General features: G+C 39.2%; 5 protein-coding genes across 7 annotated transcripts; 1 reads left to right on the forward strand and 4 right to left on the reverse strand.

Annotated features, from left to right (window-relative positions):
• Nucleotides 1-423: 423 nt before the first annotated feature.
• On the reverse strand, nucleotides 424-1,684 carry LOC116197290 (WUSCHEL-related homeobox 7-like). Its single transcript, XM_031527384.1, has 2 exons — nucleotides 1,298-1,684; nucleotides 424-1,161 (listed from the first exon to the last, which is right to left on the reverse strand). The coding sequence occupies exons 1-2, from the start codon at nucleotides 1,635-1,637 to the stop codon at nucleotides 956-958; spliced, it is 546 nt and encodes a 181-aa protein (XP_031383244.1). The 5' UTR covers nucleotides 1,638-1,684; the 3' UTR covers nucleotides 424-955.
• Nucleotides 1,685-7,719: 6,035 nt separating this feature from the next.
• LOC116197029 lies at nucleotides 7,720-10,346 on the reverse strand. Of its 3 annotated transcripts, XR_004154970.1 has the most exons (6): nucleotides 10,209-10,346; nucleotides 9,585-9,760; nucleotides 9,254-9,489; nucleotides 8,943-9,161; nucleotides 8,067-8,849; nucleotides 7,720-7,972 (listed from the first exon to the last, which is right to left on the reverse strand). XR_004154970.1 is itself a non-coding variant. In XM_031527034.1 (4 exons), the coding sequence occupies exons 2-4, from the start codon at nucleotides 9,742-9,744 to the stop codon at nucleotides 9,057-9,059; spliced, it is 501 nt and encodes a 166-aa protein (XP_031382894.1). In that variant the 5' UTR covers nucleotides 9,745-9,760; nucleotides 10,209-10,346; the 3' UTR covers nucleotides 7,987-9,056. The 3 variants fall into 3 exon arrangements, 1 of the variants encoding a protein (XP_031382894.1); XR_004154969.1 differs by having other exon boundaries at nucleotides 8,067-9,161; XM_031527034.1 differs by lacking the exon at nucleotides 7,720-7,972 and having other exon boundaries at nucleotides 7,987-9,161.
• Nucleotides 10,347-12,028: 1,682 nt separating this feature from the next.
• LOC116197028 (probable aquaporin PIP1-4) lies at nucleotides 12,029-13,566 on the reverse strand. Its single transcript, XM_031527033.1, has 4 exons — nucleotides 13,151-13,566; nucleotides 12,757-13,055; nucleotides 12,526-12,666; nucleotides 12,029-12,429 (listed from the first exon to the last, which is right to left on the reverse strand). The coding sequence occupies exons 1-4, from the start codon at nucleotides 13,485-13,487 to the stop codon at nucleotides 12,337-12,339; spliced, it is 870 nt and encodes a 289-aa protein (XP_031382893.1). The 5' UTR covers nucleotides 13,488-13,566; the 3' UTR covers nucleotides 12,029-12,336.
• Nucleotides 13,567-18,296: 4,730 nt separating this feature from the next.
• Nucleotides 18,297-21,639, forward strand: LOC116195680 (glycosyltransferase family 64 protein C4). The gene is made up of 5 exons (XM_031524977.1): nucleotides 18,297-18,843; nucleotides 19,716-20,112; nucleotides 20,677-20,840; nucleotides 20,942-21,012; nucleotides 21,093-21,639. Exons 1-5 carry the CDS (start codon nucleotides 18,644-18,646, stop codon nucleotides 21,251-21,253), a joined length of 993 nt encoding a protein of 330 aa, XP_031380837.1. The 5' UTR covers nucleotides 18,297-18,643; the 3' UTR covers nucleotides 21,254-21,639.
• A 262-nt stretch (nucleotides 21,640-21,901) lies between these two features.
• Nucleotides 21,902-24,124, reverse strand: LOC116195679. Its single transcript, XM_031524976.1, has 2 exons — nucleotides 22,516-24,124; nucleotides 21,902-22,408 (listed from the first exon to the last, which is right to left on the reverse strand). The coding sequence occupies exons 1-2, from the start codon at nucleotides 23,655-23,657 to the stop codon at nucleotides 22,129-22,131; spliced, it is 1,422 nt and encodes a 473-aa protein (XP_031380836.1). The 5' UTR covers nucleotides 23,658-24,124; the 3' UTR covers nucleotides 21,902-22,128.

Consider the following 24,124-nt stretch of genomic DNA (forward strand, 5'->3'; position numbering starts at 1 on the left):
AATCTAGTGTAAGGAAATAGAAAACCTAATCAAGAGGCATGGTATCGAGAATCGAACCCGGAACCTCTAGGAAATAGAAAACCTAATCTAAAGTCACGGGTTACACGCAGGACTATTTGAGCTATCATTTTCTAAGACAGGAGGCAGGCGTGCTCTCTTCAAGCTAACTGCCCTCTGAAAGTCTCATACTTAATGAACGGTATATGGTACTCGGCTTCCATTAACTTATTGTCGACACACCTACGCAATTGATCCGCGCGCAACGTACTTTAAAAAAAAAAAAGCTGAAGGTACAGCAGAAACGCGTCCAGCTTCAGACCATGTTATATTATTAGGCTGTAAGAGAGGTGCATGAAATTCAAAGACCGGGGGAAGGAAAGCTGCAGACCCAAAGAAGACCATAACACATTTCTTAACAGTATCTTCATGGACTTCAAGATAAACGAGTTGAAAGTATTATATATATGGTAGAACTCCCCATATTCCCAGGCACTGATATATGATTTTCCCCATAAACATGTGTGTGTGTGTGTGTGTGTATCAAAACATCCAACAGGGTAAGTTCGGAGAGGATAACAACAAAAGACTTCATGAGCATGCAGAGGAGAATGTCCCACAACTTTACATATATTAAAATCATCACTTGTAATATTATAGGAAATTAACATTACCATAGTCTGAATGCAAACACTTTCAGCTCGGCCATTTCACGAACATTGACTTGGTAATATTAGTTTAACTACCAGAGATTGAGCAAGGAAACTGCCCTTGAGAAGTCGGTTTGAGATGATCATAAATGACATCAACCGGCATCAGTGTTTATGAGCCTGCGCAATATGTGGTGCATTTTCCTTGCTCACCCTAGTCAGATAGGTGTGGAACAACCTTTATTTCGTCTAGAGATGAAAGGACATGGCAGGTGTTGTCCAGCAATGTCATGATGAACGCGATATATCTAGAAGAAGCTTAATCTCAGATCCAGCGGTGGGTGATCTATGTCGGACACAAAAGTGTGAGCAAACTCCCTGCACTCGCCTACGCGCAACCTAAGCTTCTCGGCTGGTTCGGGTTCATCAAAGGAGGTGATGGGGAAGAGCTGAAGGGTTTGGATCACCCTGTCAGCAGCTGGCTCAACCACATGGTTAGTTACTTCAGCAAAATCTGATGAAGAAATGGAAGAAGAGCAGAGTAGTTAGCTAGGGCAAAATACATGTAAATGATGAAATCGAAGATCACAACATGAGATAAAAGGCTGAACTGAATATACGTCAAGCGAAAGGGAACAAAAAAAAAGTACATTTTGGTTGGGGGATTTTTTCCTCACGGCGTATATTCACGTCTTTCTCATCGACTGAGACTTTCCGGCGCTTCTGCCTCTCCCTGGCCTTGTGGTTCTGAAACCAGTAAAAGACATTCTTGCTCTCGATCTTGCCATAGAAGCTCAACTGGGACGAGATCTTCTGAATCTGGTCAGTGCTCGGAGTCCGCAACCCCGCCCTGAACAGATCAGTCAGGACTTTAACCTGCTCGGTGGTCGGGTTCCAGCGGCCACACTTGGTCCCACCTCCGCCACCCCCACTACCGCGAACCCCACCTGCAGCTTTAATGTAAAAGCGTCCTGACAACCCTTCTTCCATGGAAGTGACTATGTGGTTTTCTTAGTACTGATCTCTGAAGTTTCCTTCTGAGCTAAAAGGAGAGCACTAAGCGTGTGCATATATATAATATGGTTGAGATGAATAAATTATATATATTTATGTGAACTTTGGTGTTTCTTGGTCGCTAGTTTTTGTTTGTATTGAATTAGGGATTGAAGTTTTAGAATATCAGCATCAAACCCTAATTTTATATATATGTATGTATGTATGTGTAGAGTCTAGGCTTTGAATTTAGGGAATGTGTGTGTGTGTGTGAGACTGATATATGGATTCGATCGTTTGGCCTAATTATAAAATTATGGTGTTTTATATTTTTTTATATTTTTTTATGTTTTTGGGGCCTGATTTTTTGTGCATGGGGGAAGATAAAGAGAGACATGCGCAAAAGCTGCCACCATTCAAAGTTTTGGTCTGCGAGCAGACAAGATGTAAGTTCTTCCAATTATGAATAAATTAGTCTCTCATTCTTATATACTATTTACATTAAAATATAGTATAATCGAACTCCCATGTTAAAATGTTCCATATCTTGGAACTGATCAATATGCAATATATATATATTGAGAGAGATAGGGTTTTGTGTTTTTCAGTAAAGTTGCAGCATACCTATTGCATTTTGTGTGCATAATTTATGTGTGTATGTTTGCATATTCATATGTCGGGCTAGTCTATTTGTTATTATAAATACTACGAAACTCTCTACTGCATCGGTTTTGGAGGGATCGGTTTAGCTATTACGCGGCATTCAGATGCACCTTGATCAACATAAATTCAACCAACAAACTCACTCTTAATACATATTGAAATATATACCTCATATGAATTGTGAAGGTAATAAATACTAGTGTCAAATAATATGCCCTTGGAACAAGTAATAAAACAGTTGTGACATATATATATAGATATATATTCACGTTATTTTCTTGATACTATACCAATCAACTATCGTTAACTTCTAGACGTGCATACTTGCATACCCCATGAAGATCGACTACTGTCGAACTACAGAGTCATAAGAGCAGTTTCTTAATACAAGAGAAATCAAAAGAAATAAGAAATAATATTATAGAAAGCCCCAAATTAAACGGGATCAGGACATGAGAGAAAGCCAGACTAGGGTTTCTAATTAAATTAGTTGCTGTGTGAATCAAGATCAAGAAGAATAGCTCAAAGTTTATACATATACATGTGCGTGCACATCTGTATCGTCACATATGTATCGTGTCAGTGTCATGTAAGTATTATAATGTGAGAGACTTGGTGTGGCGTGGCAGCAGGGGAGATTAGTGGTGGATGGGGGCTGAAAGTCAAAGTTCACATTGTCTGATCTAAATTGGACGGTTGTGATCGCACTGAATACTGACATAGATACTCACTTAGGCAAGTGGGTTGACCACCCACTACAGTTCAGTCAAATAATTTTGCTCTTAAACCTTCTTTTAAGGGTGTGGAAACATAAAGAAGAAGACAATTATACTAAAAGCCACCAATGAAACAATATATTTAAACTTTCCTGGCAAAAAAATATATATGTGTTTAATTTATTTTTATTTTTTTGAAGTGTATATCATAGGAGAGACCTCTCATGACCAACCAAAAGGTAGGCAACTTGGCTTTTCTTTTTGTCATGTGTGTGACTCTAGTCTCCTAACTTCATGTGTATATATGTATAATTCTATTAATTTTGTGTCTGTTTTTGTCTTCTACTTTGAAATTATAATAAAGAAAAGCCTAATTTATGTTTATTTGATTAATTTTTAAACGGCTATAAGATGAGTTGAAGAAACCCTATGCATCTCTAAATCAGTATGATCAATATACTACAACAAAATTCGCTACTCCTGAGGGAAAATTTACCTTGGAAATTTTCCACGGTTAATTTGTAACGGAATTTTCATCAGTTTCTGGGGGAAGTGAATTAGTTTTATTTTCTGAATTATTGCAAGGGTTTTAGTTATATCACTTCAATAGAATTGCGTGATAAATGTTTCAAGTGCTAATAAGTAATTAGGGAGGATATCAGCCTTATACTATGGTGGAATATATATATATATATATATACATATATGTATATATTTTATTTATAAATGAAACGACTTGAAATTCGGTTTACAAATGCTGACAAAATTTAAATCCAACGTATATTGCAAGAACCATAAAATAATTAGAATTACTAAAGTGCAAATATTCCTCTTCGGAAGGAAAATATAGAAACAGACGAACATTGACAAGTAAAAGGACAAATTACATCAACTTTACTGAGATTACAGAAACATATTACGAGATTGTTGAAGTCAAAGAGATTCAAAATTGAAGCCTTCGCCCATTACATTGGACAACCTTAATTTTCGAATATTTATTTCGATATAATTTGGACTAAACCTAAGTTTATAAGTTAATTTCAAATTCTCTGGGAACGGTTTTCTCATGACTAAAACATAAACTCCAAAAAATGTGAATTGGTTTGAAGGAATAGGCACCTCTTTCCTTTACATAAGGTTTTGTATTCGAGTTTTGTAAATGAAAATATTCATGTTAGAAAGATATTATTCTAAGTGAATCAACCTAATTCGAAATATAAATTAGTCAAAGTCCATTGACCTTCCAAATAAGAGAAAAGTAAACTTATATAATTCCTTTCAAATTTCTCCCAAGAAATATATTTTTCCAAAAGACTCTGATCAGTAGGAAAAATATTGTGAAAACATATCGATGTTTCTAATGAAAAGTCGGGTAAAATTAAAAGGCTTTAGCTGCTCTCATGGGATATAATGTGCAAATTTGGATTCAAATTTGCATATCAGAGTAAATGAGTCACGATCATCTATTATCAATCGGAAGTGTTTCTTCTCTATTTATTAAATTCTTGTCAGTTCTCACTTCCACAATTTAGACCGAAAGGAAAAGGACGAGCATCTCGTTCCACTGTCTTATTCATTATAATAAGCTATTAGCCTTACGTGGCATATAAAGAGTTCCATTTTGCTTTGTATATATTTTTATAGGTCACAGTAGACAAGACAATTATCAAATCCAAATTAATTGTTCAATTCCCGAGAATGTTTTTGATCAGTTTTATGGTACGTGCATGAATTGGTCGACCTTTGCCACCTCTGCTAATCAGCTGACTCCTAGAAGTCTCCCAACTTTATATGTTTTATATGCATATTTTGCAGCTCAATGCAAACCCAAAAGCATGAAACTTTTGAAAACGAGGCGCGGTACACTGCAAAAATTGCCCAGCAACCATTAGTAAATTTTATTTGTAATGTGAAGGTTCAAAATTCATTCGAAATATTTTCGTGGTCAAGGGAAACTGATATTTGAGTAGATATTAGCTCAACTAACAAATTAAGTGCACCCTGCGATTCTATTAATTAAAGAAAATGTAAAATTTGCTCATTTAGAGTAGAAATTATTGACTAATTATGCATGAGTCGCATCAAGAGAGGTTAATATAGTGACATATCTCTCATTTGGTGATCAATAAGTTTTAGATTCAACACCCAGTGAGACTACATGTGTTCTTTATTAGATATTTAGGATTTCTATTTCAATGTACTAGATTCATGAGCTCTCTTATAACTGGATAAAAAATTATGCATGAGTCGCTAATTTGGGGTTTTGGTAAAAGGATTAATTAAGATTAATTGGGGTTGAGAAGAGGAGAGGAGCTTGGCAGAAAGTGCCAGCGTCGCTTTATTGCTGTCTTATCTAATTGTCCACTCACGCCAACATATAAATCTCTTTCCGTGCACAAACGAAGAGAAGGACAAAAACATGCATGTAATTAAGATTAATTTGAAATGAGCATATAAGCTTATCACAATTCATGGGGTCCCCCTAACTAATATATACGTAGCATGACATGGTATGAACATGTACATCGAAAGGCAAGTCTTGGTTTGCTTTACATCTTTACAATTGATACCGTGGGATCTATGCTGGCCTGATAAAGAAAACATTATAGCTAGAGAGATTTAACGACTATAACGTATTAAACTATATATACAAATTATAGTGTACGTCATTTCCATTTATTGAAACCAAACACGATCATTACGCTACTAGAATATTTGGGCATGTATCTGAAGTGCGTGAAAGACTAGCTGCTAATGAAAGAAGTTAATTGTGGATTAATTTATATGGAATTGAGTGGAATTTTTGAGTGATTGACATGAGTTTTGCTATATCCTCTTAATAATTAACTTAAAAATTCCCCTAATATAAAATTTTATTCGCAATGACATTGATTATGAGTATCTTCCAAGAATTATTTATAATATATATAAATATTCAGAATCATTATTAATAAGCATATAATTTTGAAGAATTTAGCATTTTTTATTTGACATACACGAAGTAAAAGATAAGTCTCACGAACCAAAAGTGTGTGTGTATATATATATATATGTATGTATGTATGTTGTATAATTTATATGATATGGGTGGAGATTGGAGATTAATTCGAGAAGAGTGCGTGAACAACTGGAAATAGGGCACGCGTGAAATCTAGGCGGCCCCCTAAAACCCGTCAAAATTAGATCTTTGCTTTTCACTTCACTTCACTTTCGAGACTTGTCCTTCGCAACCTTTGTCGTTTGAAAAGGTCCCCATCTCATCAAATTTTCAATTTAATCTATTTGTTAATGATAAATAAAGTACAATAAAGGAAAAGCAAACCAAAGCTTAGAGATATTAATTGCTTAATTAATGCGATTGATGAGATAAGTGACAGAAGACACAGCACACCCCACTACTGCCCAATTCATTCATCAATTAATTAACGCCTCACATTGCCCCAATCATAAGGTGGGGCTGCCCAGCATTAACCCTGCAAAAGCTGGAATTAGGGGGGGAATCTCACCCCAATAATCAACGATCTCACTTTAATTAGTTCCAAATTAATTTGCAGAAATTATTGCACATGTTGTTTTCGATGGTTTCCCCTAGTTTCCCTATTCTTGTTGGCCATATTGTGGGAATCGAACTTATCTATATTTCAATTTAGTTCTACTAAAGTTATTATTCCACACTTAAAAAGATAAGTAGAAAATTACAAATTTACCAAGTACTGCATGATCTTTTATATACGAGACGAGTCAAAACACTTGTATGCCTCATGGTTAAAATATTAAAGGTTTATTTCGAGATTTCAACTATTCAAAATATCTTTTTTTAAGTCGATTTGCAACTGTCCTCGATTTTCTTTTGTTGCCTAGGACTAGGTTGATAGCCGGTGCTGGCCCCCGGTACTACATGGCACATCATGTAGCTCATTCGATAAAGACTGGAGGAAAGAAGGCCTAGGGTGACGTTTCCTACAAGGACCTTGGGCGACCCTTCCAGGTGTAGGGAAAAGGTTAGTGACGCTTTTCCTCGACACAATTGGAAATGGTTGCCACAAGTTTAGTTGGCATGGGACCACCAATGCTTTCCAGAAACCGTCGGCAAAGGCGATGATTTAGAAGCATCAGTTTACATTAGTCGGGCTCGGTCTGCCTAAGGCGATGTTAATTTGGGTCGCCCAAACTTGACTTTATTGACCTATGCCAATGGTTGTTTCTAGTCAGGCTAGGCTGACCCATCTTGGCATCAGCACAGAATCACCTAGGACGTCCCATCTTAGCATTGGTCCTGAATAACCTAGGCCGGACCATCTTGGCGTCGAGCAAGCCTAATCGGTGACGACCCCTCAAGGCATCGACATGACCTTGTCTCAACCGACTTATGTACGTGTCAATACTGATTAGGTTGAGCGGACATTCCTGTAGTTAGCCTAGCTTTCATAATAGCGACTCATTTGAAGGCGTTGACACAGCCATGTCCTAGGCCGACACTTTTGGAAGCTAGCTTAGACCAGCTTAACTGACGATTTTGAGACTCGTCGGCCCAGATTGATTGATAGGCCATAAAAAATTTTGGCCCTCTTTGACAACAAATTGAGCTTGTTGTCAAATTACAATGGCACGTATTTATTTTAAACTGACAAGTACACATAAACGCAATAGACAAATACACATAACCTCGAGAATTACATCACATAAATGCAAACCAACAACTTAAATGACTTGGGCAAAAGTATTATCCCAACAAAATTCATCAATCCTAACGTTACAGGTTCAATAAAGGCCAATGTCGCAAGTTCAACAACAACGCAATGGGTACCAACAATCCCCAACAACACTAAAGTTGAAACACATTATGAAAAAAATCACTCATACTCATACAACAATCTTAGTACTTATTGGGTTGCGTCGTTCAAACTTGCGCCTCCAAGCTTGTTGAGAGTAGACACCAGTACAAGTTGACAGCTGTCAAGCATCAACAAGTTCTCAAGGATGTTAAAATCATTTTCAACTAACAGAGACTGCAAAACTAAACAAAAAACAGTAACATTTAACTTACGCAGTGTTCTAGCCTTTATATCTCCTATTTACTCCCTAGTTCAATAACATTTATCTGCTATTCGAGCCTCCGCCTCCTCATGTAATTTTTGTTCTAGAGCGGCTACATGAGCTCATCGTTCGGCTCTAAATGCTTCTTCCCAACATGCTTGTTCAGCTCGAATTTCTTCTCCATGATGTGCTTGTTCAGCTCGAATTGCTTCAGTTTGCCACATATGTTGTTCCTGAACCTCTTCGAGCACTCTTTCAAGGGTTGGGCCTGTTTGCCTCGAGGAAGCACCACGCAAACTTGATTGCGTCATCCTATGTCTGTATCCCGTTACCCTTCCATACTTGTCCCGCTCGAAGACTTCGGTGAACACCTCATTTTTCACAATAACTTGATCAACCATCACACTATCAGTTTCTGTTGCAGAGACATGATCCTCTCAACCCTTCTTTTGCTCGATCCTAAAATTATCAATTAAATAATCATGTATAGCAGTAATGAAACAAAATGATTACTGCAATCAATACGTACAAGGATTTGTGCAGCATCCTCATTGATTAATGAATCATCAGTGCGCTTATGCTGGTGTTCAAAAGGAGCTCGACCCTTATCAATTTTCTATGAAAATTGAAGAAATCAAATAAAATATTAGTAAGTATGGAGGTATATTTTTAACTCATTGAATGAAGAATTGGATGCCTTATAAATTTTCCCACACAAGCAGTAAAACTCGTAAACCTCGCGGTGTGTAGAAACCGAATCTTTTTCCTTGAAATCTTCCCAGCTTTTGATTTCCTATGTTAACAAATTAACCGTAAAACATTATACCATTATATAGTTTGGGCTTCACAGTTGACAATTGTTCCAACCACATATAAATGTACATACCACGACCTCTGGAGTACGTCAATACTCCACCAATTCTTCCATCGTTCTTCAAAATCACCTTCAGGGACCTGTTTTTCTATTTATTCAATTGGATATTCTTTTTCGTCCAAAGGGTCATATATCTCTGCCTTTAATCGGGTTCCTCCAGTCCTTCCGATATCTTGTGACATGCTTCAAGATCTCTTTGTCTTCCATACGCTGTTGAAAGTCAAATTTCTCCTGCATAAAAGAATGTTAATTAATTCAAATGTCTATATGAAGCACGGACATTATGTTGTCCATAACGAAGAAATCGTATGCTCCGACATTACATGTTCTGTCTTCAAAATGTTGTCCTTCGCATGGTTTGGAACTTTTCCCCGACGTATGATATCCAAAGGGCACATATTTCCTGACCGACCTATTGTCCCAGAAACTCTGAACAACAAGGAAGCCTCCTTATCAACAGGTTGGCCATACTCTTCGGTTTCAATAATTATACGTTCACCTGGTGGGAGATTCCAAATATCTGCCACACTAGTTCTTTCTTGTCTTCTCACGCTCGGCTCTGTACAACAATAAGAAGCATATGCAATTGTATGCGAATATATATATTTATATGTGTATATTTATAATAACTATAAATTGAAGAATGCTACGTACCGGTCAAGATTGGAGGTACTTCTTCCATTGATTCCAATGGGGTATCCGGAGGTCGAGTTTCGCAATCATCAACTGCCACATCCCTTGACACATTCGAGCCTGTCAAAGCCTCAATCGCTGAAGTCAAGCATGTCCCCCTTAGGGTTCGTCTTTGGGTCATACTGTAATATCAAACCCTATTAAAAGAAGGAATTAAGTATTGATCAAAATTCAATTCGCAGAAAAACAAAGAAACTTTACCAACTATAAATATAACCACAGTGAGGAATAAATATTGTATAGGACAACATGAACCCTAAATTCGCCCTAAATTCACGAATGAATGCTCTAAGCTCAGCCTCAAATTTTGATAACATGAATTCGCCCTAAATCACGTATTGTTGCTCTATTAATTTTATAGGACGACATGAACTGTAAATTCACAAATTATTGCTTTAAACTCAGCCACAAATTTTCCGTAAATTTGACAACATGAACCCTAAATTCGCTCAGACATTAATTAGGACTAATTCAGCCTCGTCTTTGGTAAGATGAACCATAGATGTCGCTATTCTGAAACTTAAATTAACAAAAAAACATATGAATGGGGGGGACAATAGGATGGAAACATAACATAGCCCGGACCTTCATTTTTTGGAAGGTCACGCGCAAATGGGTGAGAGCTTCCTCTTTGGCGGACTTTCGAACAAACGAGCTATGACTGTGAAGCAAACCTCTGAGGGGAGACGACGATAGAGGAAGAAAGAAGAAAGGTGAGAGAGCTTCGACTGTGAGAGAGCTTTAGGAAAGATTTCAGTTGAGGGGGGAAGCAACTAACTTTAATAGGTCCATAGGAGAAGGAAAAAATGACGAGCTGGACCAGCCCGTGGAGGCCCCCTTCGATCCATCTTAATAAGTCAACAAGGTGACAACTCGTTGACTTTTTGGGTGTTTTGAAAACATTATTTTCCAACCCTTTAGTCTCCACAAATTATATGATGAACGTGAACTGATAACTAATTGTCAACTTGTTGTCAGTGACATGCAACAAATTTAATTCTACTGCCTTTCTCCGATATTTAGAAAAGTCGCCAGAAGTACAGTTAAGGCGATGTTAGCAGTTAGGGTGGCAAAAGCTTTACTTTAGACGTAGTTGACACTTTCTTTAGATATCGGGATAGGAGGACCTTTCACAAGAAGTCGCCAAAGGTTACCTAACCTTTTACCTAACCTTTGGCAACGCTATGTCCAGGGGCTGGGACATGAGGACCTCCAGCGACTTCTTTTCCCAGCGTTTAGTAAAAGGTCCGTAAAAACTCTATCTATGGCGACGCTTTCCCAAGGAGTCGGGACAAGAGTACCTTTCGCAACTTTCTTTCCCAATGTTTTTTAAAAGGTCGGGAAAAAGCTAACCTCAAACAAATGTGTTTTTTTTTTTTTTGAAGTTGTCATAGACCCTAATCTTGCATATTTCAGCCGACGTTTGGCAAAGCGTCGAGAGAAAATGGTCTTCCCAAGCCCTTTTTCCCGTGTAGTACGTAGGACATGCCTATTGGCAGAAATGAAAACTTTGGTAAAGTATAATAGTTCTCCTATCCCCTCATTGCTTGCCAAATAGGGCCGAGAATCATGTTACCTCGAGTGTGACCATTCATATTTGTACATTATGATTGAATGGTTTGCTCGAGGGGTCTAATTCAAAATGAAGTTGTAGTTGCTAGCAAGGTCCTAGACCGATTTGAGGTCTTTGGTACTTTTGGGGTTGAGGCCATGCTGAATTGTACTTAATTAGGTTTTGGGTTTCAATTAACGAGCACGATTTCCGGCCCAATTAGTGCATGAGAGGCCAGGGCCTGAATGATGATAAATGCAATATATCACTATTTTTAAGTACAGAGGCCAGCATGGAATTGTCCCCCTCTAATAATGTGTTTTCAGATTCGACAACTTCATGAATCATGTGTGAAGTATTCTTAACGTTAAAATACATATACAATAGATTGACCTTGAATGGGAAAAAGAATTTTATTTTCGCTGAAGTAGCTCTCTCCTCTCAGGTTTCGGACCCGCCTTAATGTCCCGACTCACGCGAGCATAGGTCTGATGGGCACGGCAATCTCTCCACCTAGCTAGTTCATTGCTGTTATCGCCTTTACTTTAGTCACATATCAATATATAGTTCTTCTTTGTTCAAAAAGGCATGCATAGAGCGGTACTGGGCACATAATTCTCTATAGCTATCACTTAAGAGATTGTGTTGAATTTTTCTCAGCTACATGAAAGGATCATAAACAGATATTATCTTATGAACAATGATCGAATTTAAAATCTCTTAATTCTTGATAAAAACGTGACTCGTGATCGTGATATGTTTACATAAATATATATATATATATATATGCATATAATTATTTATATATGGACAAAATGTCACGTCAAAACTCAAAAATTCAGAGCCACGGGGAGAATAAGGCAATTTTGGTCGGTATTATTTTATACTTTTCCATTTGCATAGTTCAAGCAGAAGATGACAGTCTACAACTTACACCAGCCTTACATCTTCTTCTTTACTTAGGCATATACCAGGCAGAAGCACACCATCACAAGCGCTCTCTTGGACTAAAATTAAAGAGAGCGACTTAATTTGAAAGGCAAAAAAAAAAAAAAAAACACTCCCACTCTTAAGGTACATATTTATGACGAAATTTAAAAAGAAAAGCGAAAATTTGGAAATTGCTCGATGGTCGTTGCAATGCACAGCACGATGTACCGATTACTTGGACTTGAAGGGAATTGCCCTGATCACAACCACGTGGTATAGGGCAGCAAGCGCGGCTCCAATGAATGGACCTACCCAGAATATCCACTGCATTTACCAAATAAAGTTTGTTAGAAGGAATTAATCTGATAATTAACATGATCGGAAGTTAAAGAAGCTAGAATCAATCAGATCGATACTCACGTGGTCATGCCAAGCGTGGGCCTTGTTGTAGATGATTGCTGCACCGAGACTCCTGGCAGGGTTGATGCCGGTTCCGGTTATCGGGATGGTGGCCAGATGCACCAAGAACACTGCGAACCCGATTGGCAGAGGGGCCAAAATCTAATCCGTTCAAATAACACATTTGATTAGGATATGTAACGTGTGATAATGACCATACGAGATCGAATCATATAAGATCGAACTACTTACCGGGACGTGAGAGTCCCTGGCACTACGCTTGGCATCGGTGGCAGAGAAGACTGTGTAGACGAGGATGAAGGTCCCCATGATCTCGGCTCCAAGGCCATCGCCTTTGGTGTAGCCGGCATTGACCGAGTTGGCTCCGCCGCCCAGAAGCTCGTATTGGCTGTCTCCCATGAAGCCCTTGACGACTCCCGCTCCACAGATAGCACCGAGGCACTGCATCACCATGTAGAACACTGCCCTCGTCAGCGACAGCTTCCTCCCCAAGAACAGCCCGAACGTCACCGCCGGGTTTATGTGCCCCCCTGCATAACAGACCCCGACATTTAGTTAAACCACAGTTTAGTTTAGATTCAGGTCGGATACCGGTAGCGTCGTTGTCACTCGGCTTATATCGAACCTGAGATGCCGGCCGTGCAGTAGACGAGGGCGAAGATCATGCCGCCGAAGGCCCAGGCGATGCCCTGGATCCCGACGGTCCCGCACTTGGTGGGGGACTTGACGACGCCCATCACGGTCAACACCGTCACGTATAGGAAGAGGAAAGTGGCTATGAACTCGGCGATCCCCGCCCTATAGAAGGACCATGACCCGAGCTCCCCGGGCTCGAAGAGCGGTGCGGGGGGCGGCTCCTGGTAGTCCTTGGACTCATACTGGCTCTGCGCCGCCGTCCCGATCGGCTGCCTTTCCGAGAACTTGTTGGCCCCAAGTCGAACGTCCTCCTCCTTTCCCTCCATTTCAATGTAACTCTACTCTCTCTGATTCTCTCTCTGTATCGGTGTTGATTATGGACCGTCTGATCGTTGATGACGGAGGGAAGGAGAGGCTGATGGGTTTTATAAGGCCAGTGGGCTAGGGAGGGGGGAGAGTAGTGGATGAGAGTGGTGGGCCCGGTGTTTGTCTAAACTAAAATTTTTTCTATCTAAATCTTTTTATTCGAAAATCCAATTGGATACTGATTAATTTAATCGAACCAAGTCAGTTCACTAAAAGATAAAATTATCACCAAGTGAATTTTTTACATTTATAATGATTCAAATTAGAGATATTACTTAAACGAAATAAGCGCCGAACAATTTAAATCAATTTATATTTGGTCAAACTAAAATTTTTATTTCCTAATGTTCCAACCGACCAATCATTTTTTTGTCCTTTTTTTTCTATGATTGGCTATGGGGACATTATCATATTAAGAGCGTGACCATGATTATGCCAAAACAACATTATCTTCTTAATCATACGTCGAAAATATGTTTAGACAGGCTAGATTACTCACCTAGAACATTACAAAAGTTTCCCTTTTTTCGAAAAAAGAATGCAAGAGAAGAATATAAGTTTCGGCGCAATGTTTGCATTCTATTTGTTAATTTTAGGTAAAGATGTTAATGGATCCAAAAATAAAATTGAGTGCAGTAATCAACAAAAATTTATTCAAGCGGTTCGACATTTATCTTCTTTAATCAAGATCTTGAATTTAACTTTTATGAATGAAAAAAATATTTATTGGAAAATTTTTATCTCTTAATAGATCGATCCAATTCGAACTGAATTTATCAAGATCCGCTAGAATTTTGAATATCAACCGAAAAAAATTGAGTGCAATAACACTTATTCAGTTGCTTAACCTCTGCATGATTTCTATCCGTTGAACTTTCAGTCCCTTATGGTTATGTTTTTACTATCCCTTATTACTAATATACATTTTATGTAAATCAGAAAGAAAATTTCCACAGGATCCGACGGTCTTCCCGATAATACACGCATAATATGATTACTTAAACCCGGTCTTCCCAATTAAAAGGGAAAAAAATTCTTTAGGCATTTCTTGTTCGATAAATACCAAAGAATTATAGTTACTTGACTTAATATTATTTAATGATCAATAAATTGAAATTAAAAAAACCACAACGTCATGCAATGCGATTGATAAACCGTGCCCATGTGAAATAAATTTCACCTGTAATGAAAATATTCAAAATTCACTGAGAATATTTTACGATGAACTAAAACTGATGCTACAATAATAAAGGATATATAACAGCAGCGTAAACTCTCGCTTGAAAATCAAAATTATATTTCATTATGTTAACTTCATGAGACGACAGGTGTGATCTTATTTCGTGATTACTTGAAAAATGAAAAGGAAAAAGGAGGTAAATTGGAGTAAGAGGGGGTCCACCTCGTGATGTGCCGATCAGTGGGCCGGTGAATTTTGAGTGGCCCATATAAGTTTGGAGGATGCGACAGCCGAGTAGGGCCCAGATTAGGTGGCTAAACCGCAGCCACACACGTAGGGAGGACTTGTAAAAGTGACACAGGTCAGGCCACCGCCCATGTCGATTAATAATGCGGGACTCAGAACGTGGTCTTCTTCAAGGAATTTGATTGGAATTTGGATGTTGCAACTGATCAACGATTTCATAATTGTCTTTGGCCTGGTTCAATTAACTGATTGCAAGTCCCCCATCAAAATCTAATGCATTCCACGAGCATTATTTCTGCTCCAAATTCCACTTTTTCGGCAGTACGATAGGTTGACGGTTTGTGTCGACCTGATCGTGTTAAGCGCACCCACCGTGAAAACATTGCGACATCAGATGAACACATTATGCGTTGCGCTGGCTGAATAGGAAGCGATGGATTGGACCTATACTATCGATATAATTAGCCGCTCGTTTAGAACTTTAGATCGCGGGTCGAGAGAAGTTACGGAGAGTGGGTTGTGGAAATTTACAATACAAATTTATATCATGATCTTTCGTAATCCATTCCTTCAGGACCCGCAATTCAAATGTATTATAAATATTTAATACCAAAGATCACTCCTATGCGATCCTGTTAGGTAGTAAGTGAGTTCGGTGCATTACTCAAGTATTGAGAAAAAAATCCCATTTTGGATTTTCGTGGCGTCAAACCTCTTGAGTTATGCTTTATATTCTTCCCCTCCCAAGGATTCTACGCCTCCATCTTGAATCACGCATAGTTTAAATGGATCGATATATGAGTTTTCATAAATGCCAAGTGGATCACATGCATTTTTTTTTTCTTTCGATGAAAGGAAAAAAATCTTAGAATTTGAACTTGTCACCATAACCTTAATGGGTTAAAAAAAATCACTCATTCAACCCTAAGTAACGGTGCTAGAGTGTAACCCCAAGAAACTTCGTATAGTGGTCAAGAATAACCCCATGTATTTATGCGATTTCGAGTTCGAAACTCCTTGAAGCTACCGAAACGCCTTTCATATGATTACATGCTCTGTGCATTGCGAGACATTCATGAGCCCCTGAGATTTATGGGGGTGAAACCCCAACACCTCGAGTTAGGGGAAAAAAAAAACAAAAACAAAAGTACTAAAGTGGATCACAAACTTCATTATTATGACAAGTTTGTCCATAGATTTAACCCAAAAAAAAAAAACTACTTCAAATACCCATCCAACTTGGTGGTTCGTACCCATGGTTTTTGGGCACGATTGCAAGCGTTGGAGGCCGAATGCCCCGTCTCCGGGCTCGAAATTTAGCCGCCGAAATGTGAAAATCGTTTTATCAGCCCATTTTAATGGACCTGAACTTGAACAAAAACAGTTGGATAATTAAGCCCATTATGTGATTGACAATGCTGAGCCCATAAAGTGGCCCATTTTCTGGGAAATTTAACTTGGGACCATTCAATATTTTGAGCCGCCACAAAATATCTCTCTCTATGGTTTTCTTTTGGTTAACAACACACAAAATCATGAACTTTACTCTCTTTTCTTCTTTTTTTTTTTGGTCATAAAACTTATGTTTTGACAAATAAAATTATAGACTTAGTTCCATGTGTGTCATTCGTCCCATTTTCCATCCAATTTATTAATGTGGAAGTAAATCGATACTTGGGTGACAAACGGTGGGGACCACGTCACAAAATCATATAAATAAATTAAAAAACAAAGAAAATTAAAAAACAAAATAAAAGTCTTCATCCAAGAAGGGGTGGGTGTGCCCACGCGGATCACCCACCCCAAACAAAGGTAGTAAACGGGCTTAGACTGCACCTAGTGACCTCCATCGAGATTATCCCACCTCCCAATCTAGGAGGGCCCAGCGTCATACCCTTCTTTGATCAAGATTGTCTTTATTTTTAAATTTATGTTTTATTATTTCATATTATTCTGCATGCGTGGAGTGTCATCATTTGCAACATAAGCGCTGTTAATGCACCATGTTAGCAATTTTGACTGAAAAATGTCGTGGTTAATATATGTGAAAAGAAAATCATAATCCATAATTTTATATATCAAAAAAAAATTCGTGACTAAATTTAAGAAAAGGTGACAAAGTTTATATTTTCTCTACACATTAACCCTTTGTTTATTTTTCCTTTAAATAACACTTCAAAATCTCACTTCACATGATTACCACTCGAAACAAAACGGACAAATTAAATAAACAAGATTAAATCTTATAAGGGGGCGGTTATAATGATCTCAAAATGGTTTTTCTTTCATCACTTACCCTTACCTTTTAACTAGAGATAGGAATATTCTGTTTTCCGACCTATTTAATCGAGTTGATTTTGTGGACTTAAATGTAAAGTAGTTGGAGAAAGGTAGGATGGGTTGACCAAACACTTCACTAACAATCAAAAAATTTTGTATTTCCATTTTGTTCCTTTAATATTTTTGTTTTTCCTTTATTGGATTCATAAATCTAATCGAAAAAAATTCAAACTAGTTTCAAGAGATCTTCATAGCGCTTAGTAACTAAGTTAAGTATGATTTAATTTGATTTAAAAAGATGAAAACAAAAATAGTTGAGAAAAACATACGATAGAATTTGAAAAAGAAGATGAAAAAGCAATAACTGTATTTTAAATTGAGGAAAAAAATTGAAACTGAGGAAAAGTATTGAATAGTTGAGAAAATTTAGAACTAAAAAATTAATTATACTAATAAATAGAAAAAATGTGAGAGAAAATTTGAAGAAATTGATAAAAAAGTAATAATTATGTTATTAAATTGGGAGAAAAACCAAAGTTAAGTTAAGTTTAGTTTTGTGTGCTTTGTTTGGTTTCAAATAAAAAAGTTATATTTACCCAACTCAAATTTATTTTTCTTCAAATTCAACACTACAATCATTATTATTTTAAAATTTTCTTTATTTAATAATAATTTTTTATTCATACTTTTTCCTAATCATTTTCATACTCAAATTTTTAATTATAAATTTACCATCTATTTTCACACATATATATATACATATATATATTATCACATATTTATATATTTTTTAATAATTATAATTGTTACAGAAAATCTAGTTGAGTTGGATCATGATCCACCTCGAAAACCAACAAGTTTATGGAAAATTGGAAATATCGACAGTTGGATCAGTTGGAACAAGAGGAACAATACCGAGGGTAAGAATGCAGGGGGGGCGAACGAATTAGGACGAAATCAGAGAAACACTGAGGACCAAAAGTTCACTTTACGAGAAACAGGGGGCAAAAAGAAAAACTGAAAATCTTTGCTCAGCCCTTCTCCCCTCTCCCTACCATCTTGCTTATGATCTCATCGAAGAAGAAGAAGAAGAAGTCGTTAGGACATTCATGGTTTGTCGACGAATTTCAGGCAGACTTCAAAGTGAATCAGAGCCCTTCACTTTGATATCTCTCTCCCGCTCTCTCTGCGCGCGGCAGTGACGATTGCGAAGAAGAGTCAAGGAAGCGGGGAGAGGAGAACTGTGAAAGGATAGGCTGCGGATTCCATCCTCTGGACCGAGGCGGCTCAGTGAAGGCAGGGCCGAGGGCGGCGGTTAGTTGCTGCTGCTGTTCTTCTTCTTCTTCTTCTTCTTCTTCCATGTCTTTGGATGCGAGACGGTGAGTTCGTCGACGGCGAGGGGCGAGTGAGATGAGGGGGAACTTGTTCAGCTGGAACCGCAGGACGGGGCAGAGATGCAAGCAGTTCGTGATCACATCCGCCGGATCCGTGAAGATCAGGATCCTCCTCTTCTGCTGCATCGGATTCATGCTCGTCCTCCTCACCAGCTTCGCCGCTTCCTTCCTCAGGTTCAGCGATTTCGCAGCTGATGACCGCTTCTCTGGTTCCCGGTCAGTGCGATTCCACAGCTTTCTCTTTTTGTTAGATCGATTCTTCCAGGCGTGATTTGCTGGCCCTTTTTTTGGAAGTTTTGCTGATTAATCTCGGTTAGAATCTATATGTGGAAAGTTTCGAATCAGCACTCTGCCTGGTTATTTGCCTTTTCCATGTCTTCCTCTGGCATTTGAATGGGAATAATGAGCATTTAGTTATCGTTTGTCCTGTTTTAACGTTCTTCTGCTTGAGCCATACTCAAAACTAGCAACCGATATATCACATCAAATTAGTTATGGCGCTGCCTGCCTTCGTTGAGGCCGTGCAATGTTGTGTAACGAACATCTCTGTCTTATTCTGTCGGCGGATGAATTTTTCTATTGCTTGTCCAGAAGGAATGAGTAGGAAGAAAAGGAGCTTATGAGAGATTATCTGTACTATGGGAGAAACAGATTCAGATAGTATCGCGGACTTCATGCACAGAAAGGAAGCATTAGTTAGGAAATGTCATCTTATCTGGATGACTGCTGACATTTGTTAGGAAGTTGTCGAATTCTTGGCGTTCGTGAATTGTTCGGTCCTCAAAATTTACTAAATATTTCTCATTGATTGAGCTGCATTTCCCTTATTAAGCGGCGTTGAGCTGCTTCATTTCTGCTCTGTCTGGCTGCGTTTGCTCATTTGCATACATTTGCATTATGTTTTGTCCATTTATCTTAATAATTCTCGATTAAGATGTGAGGGAGAATCAGTTAGCTCACCATGTAAGATTGTCCAAATCATTGTCGTGGGCAATGATCGGAGGTGTATTATTTTTCCCATATCCTATTGATTGATTGAAGCTATCATTTCTAAGACTGTCTTAATGTGCTGCGTGTTGGGTCCTCAGGAAAGGTTACACTATCTTGATCAACACATGGAAGAGAAACGATCTTCTGAAGCAGTCTATATCTCACTATTCTAAATGCCAGGGGCTCGATTCTATACATATCGTGTGGAGTGAACCTGATCCTCCATCAGATTCTCTCAAGAAGTATCTGAATCATGTGATTAAGTCAAATTCTAAAGATGGCCGATCTGTTGAATTGAAATTTGATATCAATAAGGAAGACAGTTTGAATAACAGATTCAAGCCCATTGCTGATTTGAGGTCAGATGCTGTTTTCTCCATTGACGATGATGTCATATTTCGCTGCTCCTCAGTGGAATTTGCTTTTCATGTCTGGCGAACTGCACCAGATGCAATGGTTGGCTATGTACCTCGAATCCATTGGCTTGATCAAGAGGTATGCAATTATCTTCCCGTAGTTCCTTGCACATTCTTACAGGAAGCACTTCAATGTAGTCATTTGACATTTCAGTTTTGCTTATATTGTTCATTCTCATCTTTCAATAGTTTTAACGGTAATAGAGAAGTTGTATATTATTTGTGCCAATCATCTGTATGTACACATGCAAATCTTTACTCAACTCTGTTTCTCATAAAGAAAGATATTCATCTGAGTTTGCTCGTTAGATGAATATGGAATGATGTGACTCACTTCTTCCTTTTCTTTTTCCCCCTCTTTGGGTTATATAGACCATTCACTTTCTTGATATTATTCAAAGCAATCTTTGTAAAAATATTCTACTTATATGCTGAATATATCATACCTATCCTCATATTTGTTTGTAACAAGGTTGTATATTTGTGACCATGGTCTTGCTGTACAGTTAATTTTGTGTTTGTCTGCTATAAGTTACCTATACAATTAGTAGCTTAAAGTAAACTGTTATTATCGAGTATGATTACTCCAATTAATTGAATTTCTCATGAATTTTCAATACTTTTTCCTTTTTTGTTTTGGCAGAGCGGTAATAGAGATTACTACATTTATGGCGGATGGTGGTCTGTCTGGTGGACGGGTACTTACAGTATGGTGCTTTCGAAGGCAGCCTTCTTTCACAAGAAGTATCTCAATATGTACACATATGAGATGCCAGCATCTATCAGGGAATATGTGACTAGAAACAGGTTTCTCCTCTACTAGACAAACATATATCTTCATTAAGCTCTCTCTCTGTCCGTGTCTCTGTCTGTGTATCTTAGAAGCATGTCTTTGTCTGGTTTTCCAGGAATTGTGAAGATATTGCGATGTCTTTCCTCGTAGCAAATGCTACTGATGCTCCTGCAATATGGGTCAAAGGCAAGTCATAATCTCGCAGTAAATCTAACATCTGGATTGCCTAAGTTAACTTTGACGTGCTAAAAATCTTGTTGCTGCAGGCAAAATATTCGAGATTGGTTCAACCGGAATCAGTAGTTTGGGAGGCCACACTGAGAAACGAACTCAATGCATGAACAGATTCGCGGCTGAATTTGGAAAGATGCCGCTGGTGCACTCAACAATGAAGGCTGTCGATAGTCGGTATATCTGGTTCTGGTGAGTTCTGAGAAAATCTGCAACTGGCGCACTTGATTTCGGCTTCTTCCAGAAACATCCATTTCGTGTGGGTTACGCCACTCGGTCAGTTTGTACAATGCCACAGTTCTACATGATTACATTAGCCTTGTCATAGAAGCTGGCTAGCTTTGTAATGCCTCCTAGGTGGAGCTACAGTAATGTCCCTAGCATGAGTTACTGTAATATTGCCTTGTAACGTTTATCTTCAATTCTACGGTTTCTTGATTGTGACAGCATTTTGATGCCCTCTTAACACCTCTAGCAAAAATTGACTACAGTAGAAAGAACAAGCTTGAGTCGATTGAACTTAGTCCAGGAGTTCTTATGGTGATTAATTGTTGATACTAAATTCATGGAAGCATGAGAACTCTTCTGCTGGTTGATTTTTGTATTTTACGTTTCTTCGAGTTTGGAATCAAGTAGAAATTAGTTGTGGTTCGAATGAGCAAGTAGAAAGTGTGATAGGAGGACCTATCGCCATGATATTTGCTGCTATTGATTTCTTCGATAGCATCACGGTTCACATGTATTACCAGTTTGTTATGAAGGTCTGAATTCCACTTTTACCCCTGACTGAGAAGAAACTTGAGAAGGTAGTGCAATATATCCATTTCCTGGGATTATCTTGAGCTAACAGAGTAAGGTAATCAATTAGTACCCGAAGCATTTGATATTCGACGGAAATGAGACTTTCTGTTGCACACATCGGAATTTACACCTGCTAAGACAAAAGGCATAGGCAACATTTGCCTAGCTCTAAGCTGTCTTACAAAACTGAACGCTGTGGCAAAAAGGTACCACAAGAACCAGAAAGGAAATTGAAGGGACCTTTTTCCCTGACAAAAACTCTGGGATAAACTATGAATATTCATCTGTCGAGGATAGCTTTGTTGCACTTAACGAGTCATCGGTCGGGTCTATCGGGAAGCAGGTTTCTTCCCCGCCCGTGCTCCACAGGAAGCTTGCGTATTTGGACGCATAGAAGGGATTGTTCGGTTCCATAGTTATTGCTTGCTGATACCTTTCCTCTGCTCCCCACATGTCTTTCCTTACTATGTACAAGAAATCTGCGTACTGACTCAGTGCTTCGGCATCGGGCTGCTTCAACTGCGTAGCCCTCTTGAAGCATTCCTCAGCCCTGAGAAAAGCAAAATCCGGAGTGAGCTTCAGCAAAGAAGACAGGAGAAGGAAAACCCGAGAAACACAGAATGAGTGACACAGCATTACTTCGAACAGAAGACTCACCTGTCGTAGCTGTGGAAAATGTGGGTGAGGAATTGGGCGTAGTTACATAGCAGAAGCGGGTTCTCGGGATCTTGAGACAAGTTCATTTGGTACAAGAGGTCAGTCCTAAGATGTTCCTCATGTTCTTCCTGGTCGACTTGCACTGTCACCGGCGCGATGAATCCTCGCACTGTCTCCTCATCAAGAACCTCGCCCCTCATCTTCCCAACGTCCTCCAAAATCCCCCTCCAAAGAACTTCCTCCTCACCACTCAAACTCACCTGCTCACTGTCTACCGTATAGACCGATGATTCTTCCCTCAGGATGAAACCGGGACTCTCTTCCTGATCCTTGTCCTCTGTGATGGTCTCAAACAAACCAACCATCGGCGCTGCAATGGCTGAGTTACCGACCATCGAGTATATGCTGAAATTCGCTAAGAGGATCATCACGTAGACCATGAGAGTCGGGGTCTGACAGAAGAACTGCCTAAAGAGCCAAACAAGGGAAGCATTGATTTCTCTCTGGACATTCCCTACAATCTCCTTCAACTCATCACCATCGAGGCCTCTCTCCATCATCTGCGCCGCATACATCTGGAGCTCCCGAATGATGAGCACGACCGACGAAAATGCCCTCCTCACCGAGCAGTTAGTGCTCTCCACCGCCTCATCGATCAGAATCAACCCCATTTCCATCTGACGCTGCTTCATCTTTATTATCCTGATAGACAATGGGATCTCGACCCGGTTGGCTCTCTGTTCAATGCTAATCCTAGCAACCTCAGTCCTCTCAGGCCAGTCCGGCGGGTCAGGCCTGATACCGAGCATGGCAGGGGACAGGAACTCTGACCGCGAACAGGGCAGCCCCGATATAAACCGAGGTCTCGAAGAAATGTCCCGGATGCCATCACCGTCATAGCTGGACCCATCCAACGCAAGAACCGACTCGGAATCCTGGAATAGGTCGCAGCCCGAGAACCTATCCAACCGGTTCGAGGAACGGTTTCTGAATACACAGTACGTGAGAGGAGGCGATCGGCGGGCAAACCTACAGGCAGAACCAGGACGTTTATCACTTCCACTGGTTCGAGCAAACGAGGAGGGATAGCGGGTGGAGGGCTGTTTGGCGTGAAAACTGCCGAGTGCCACCTTCATCACCATAACTGAGAACGAGCTTCGAGCGGATGAAATTGCAGACGAGGGCAGGCAAGGGCAGGGAAGGCAGACCCTTCGATGGCGATTTTAAAAGCAGAGCGGTCGTCGGGTCAGTCAAGAACTCAGAAGCTCCCCATGAAATCCGTGCAAGATCTCCAAAGACGAAGACGAAGCGATTAAAGAAAGATCAATCCGTGAAGGAAGGCAGTCTAGAAGCTGCGCTCTTGCTTTCAATATCTTCAACCAAACAAGATAAGGCTGGCAGACCCCACGAAGTCAAAAATGTCGCAATCACTGTTCAGATAATTTGCTCTTTTTTTTTTTTCTTTCTCGAAGGGTTAGAGCAGATGAAAAAGGAACAGAGGCCAAAAATTGCAACTTTGAGGGAACTCTGGATCTGGAAATTTTTTCGTTTTAAACGAGATGGGGAATGGGGATTCGCCCTTTTGGGTAAGGATCTGTTGGAGGGAGGG

The sequence above is a fragment of the Punica granatum genome, chromosome 2, assembly GCF_007655135.1.
Source record: "Punica granatum isolate Tunisia-2019 chromosome 2, ASM765513v2, whole genome shotgun sequence".
NCBI lineage: Eukaryota > Viridiplantae > Streptophyta > Magnoliopsida > Myrtales > Lythraceae > Punica > Punica granatum.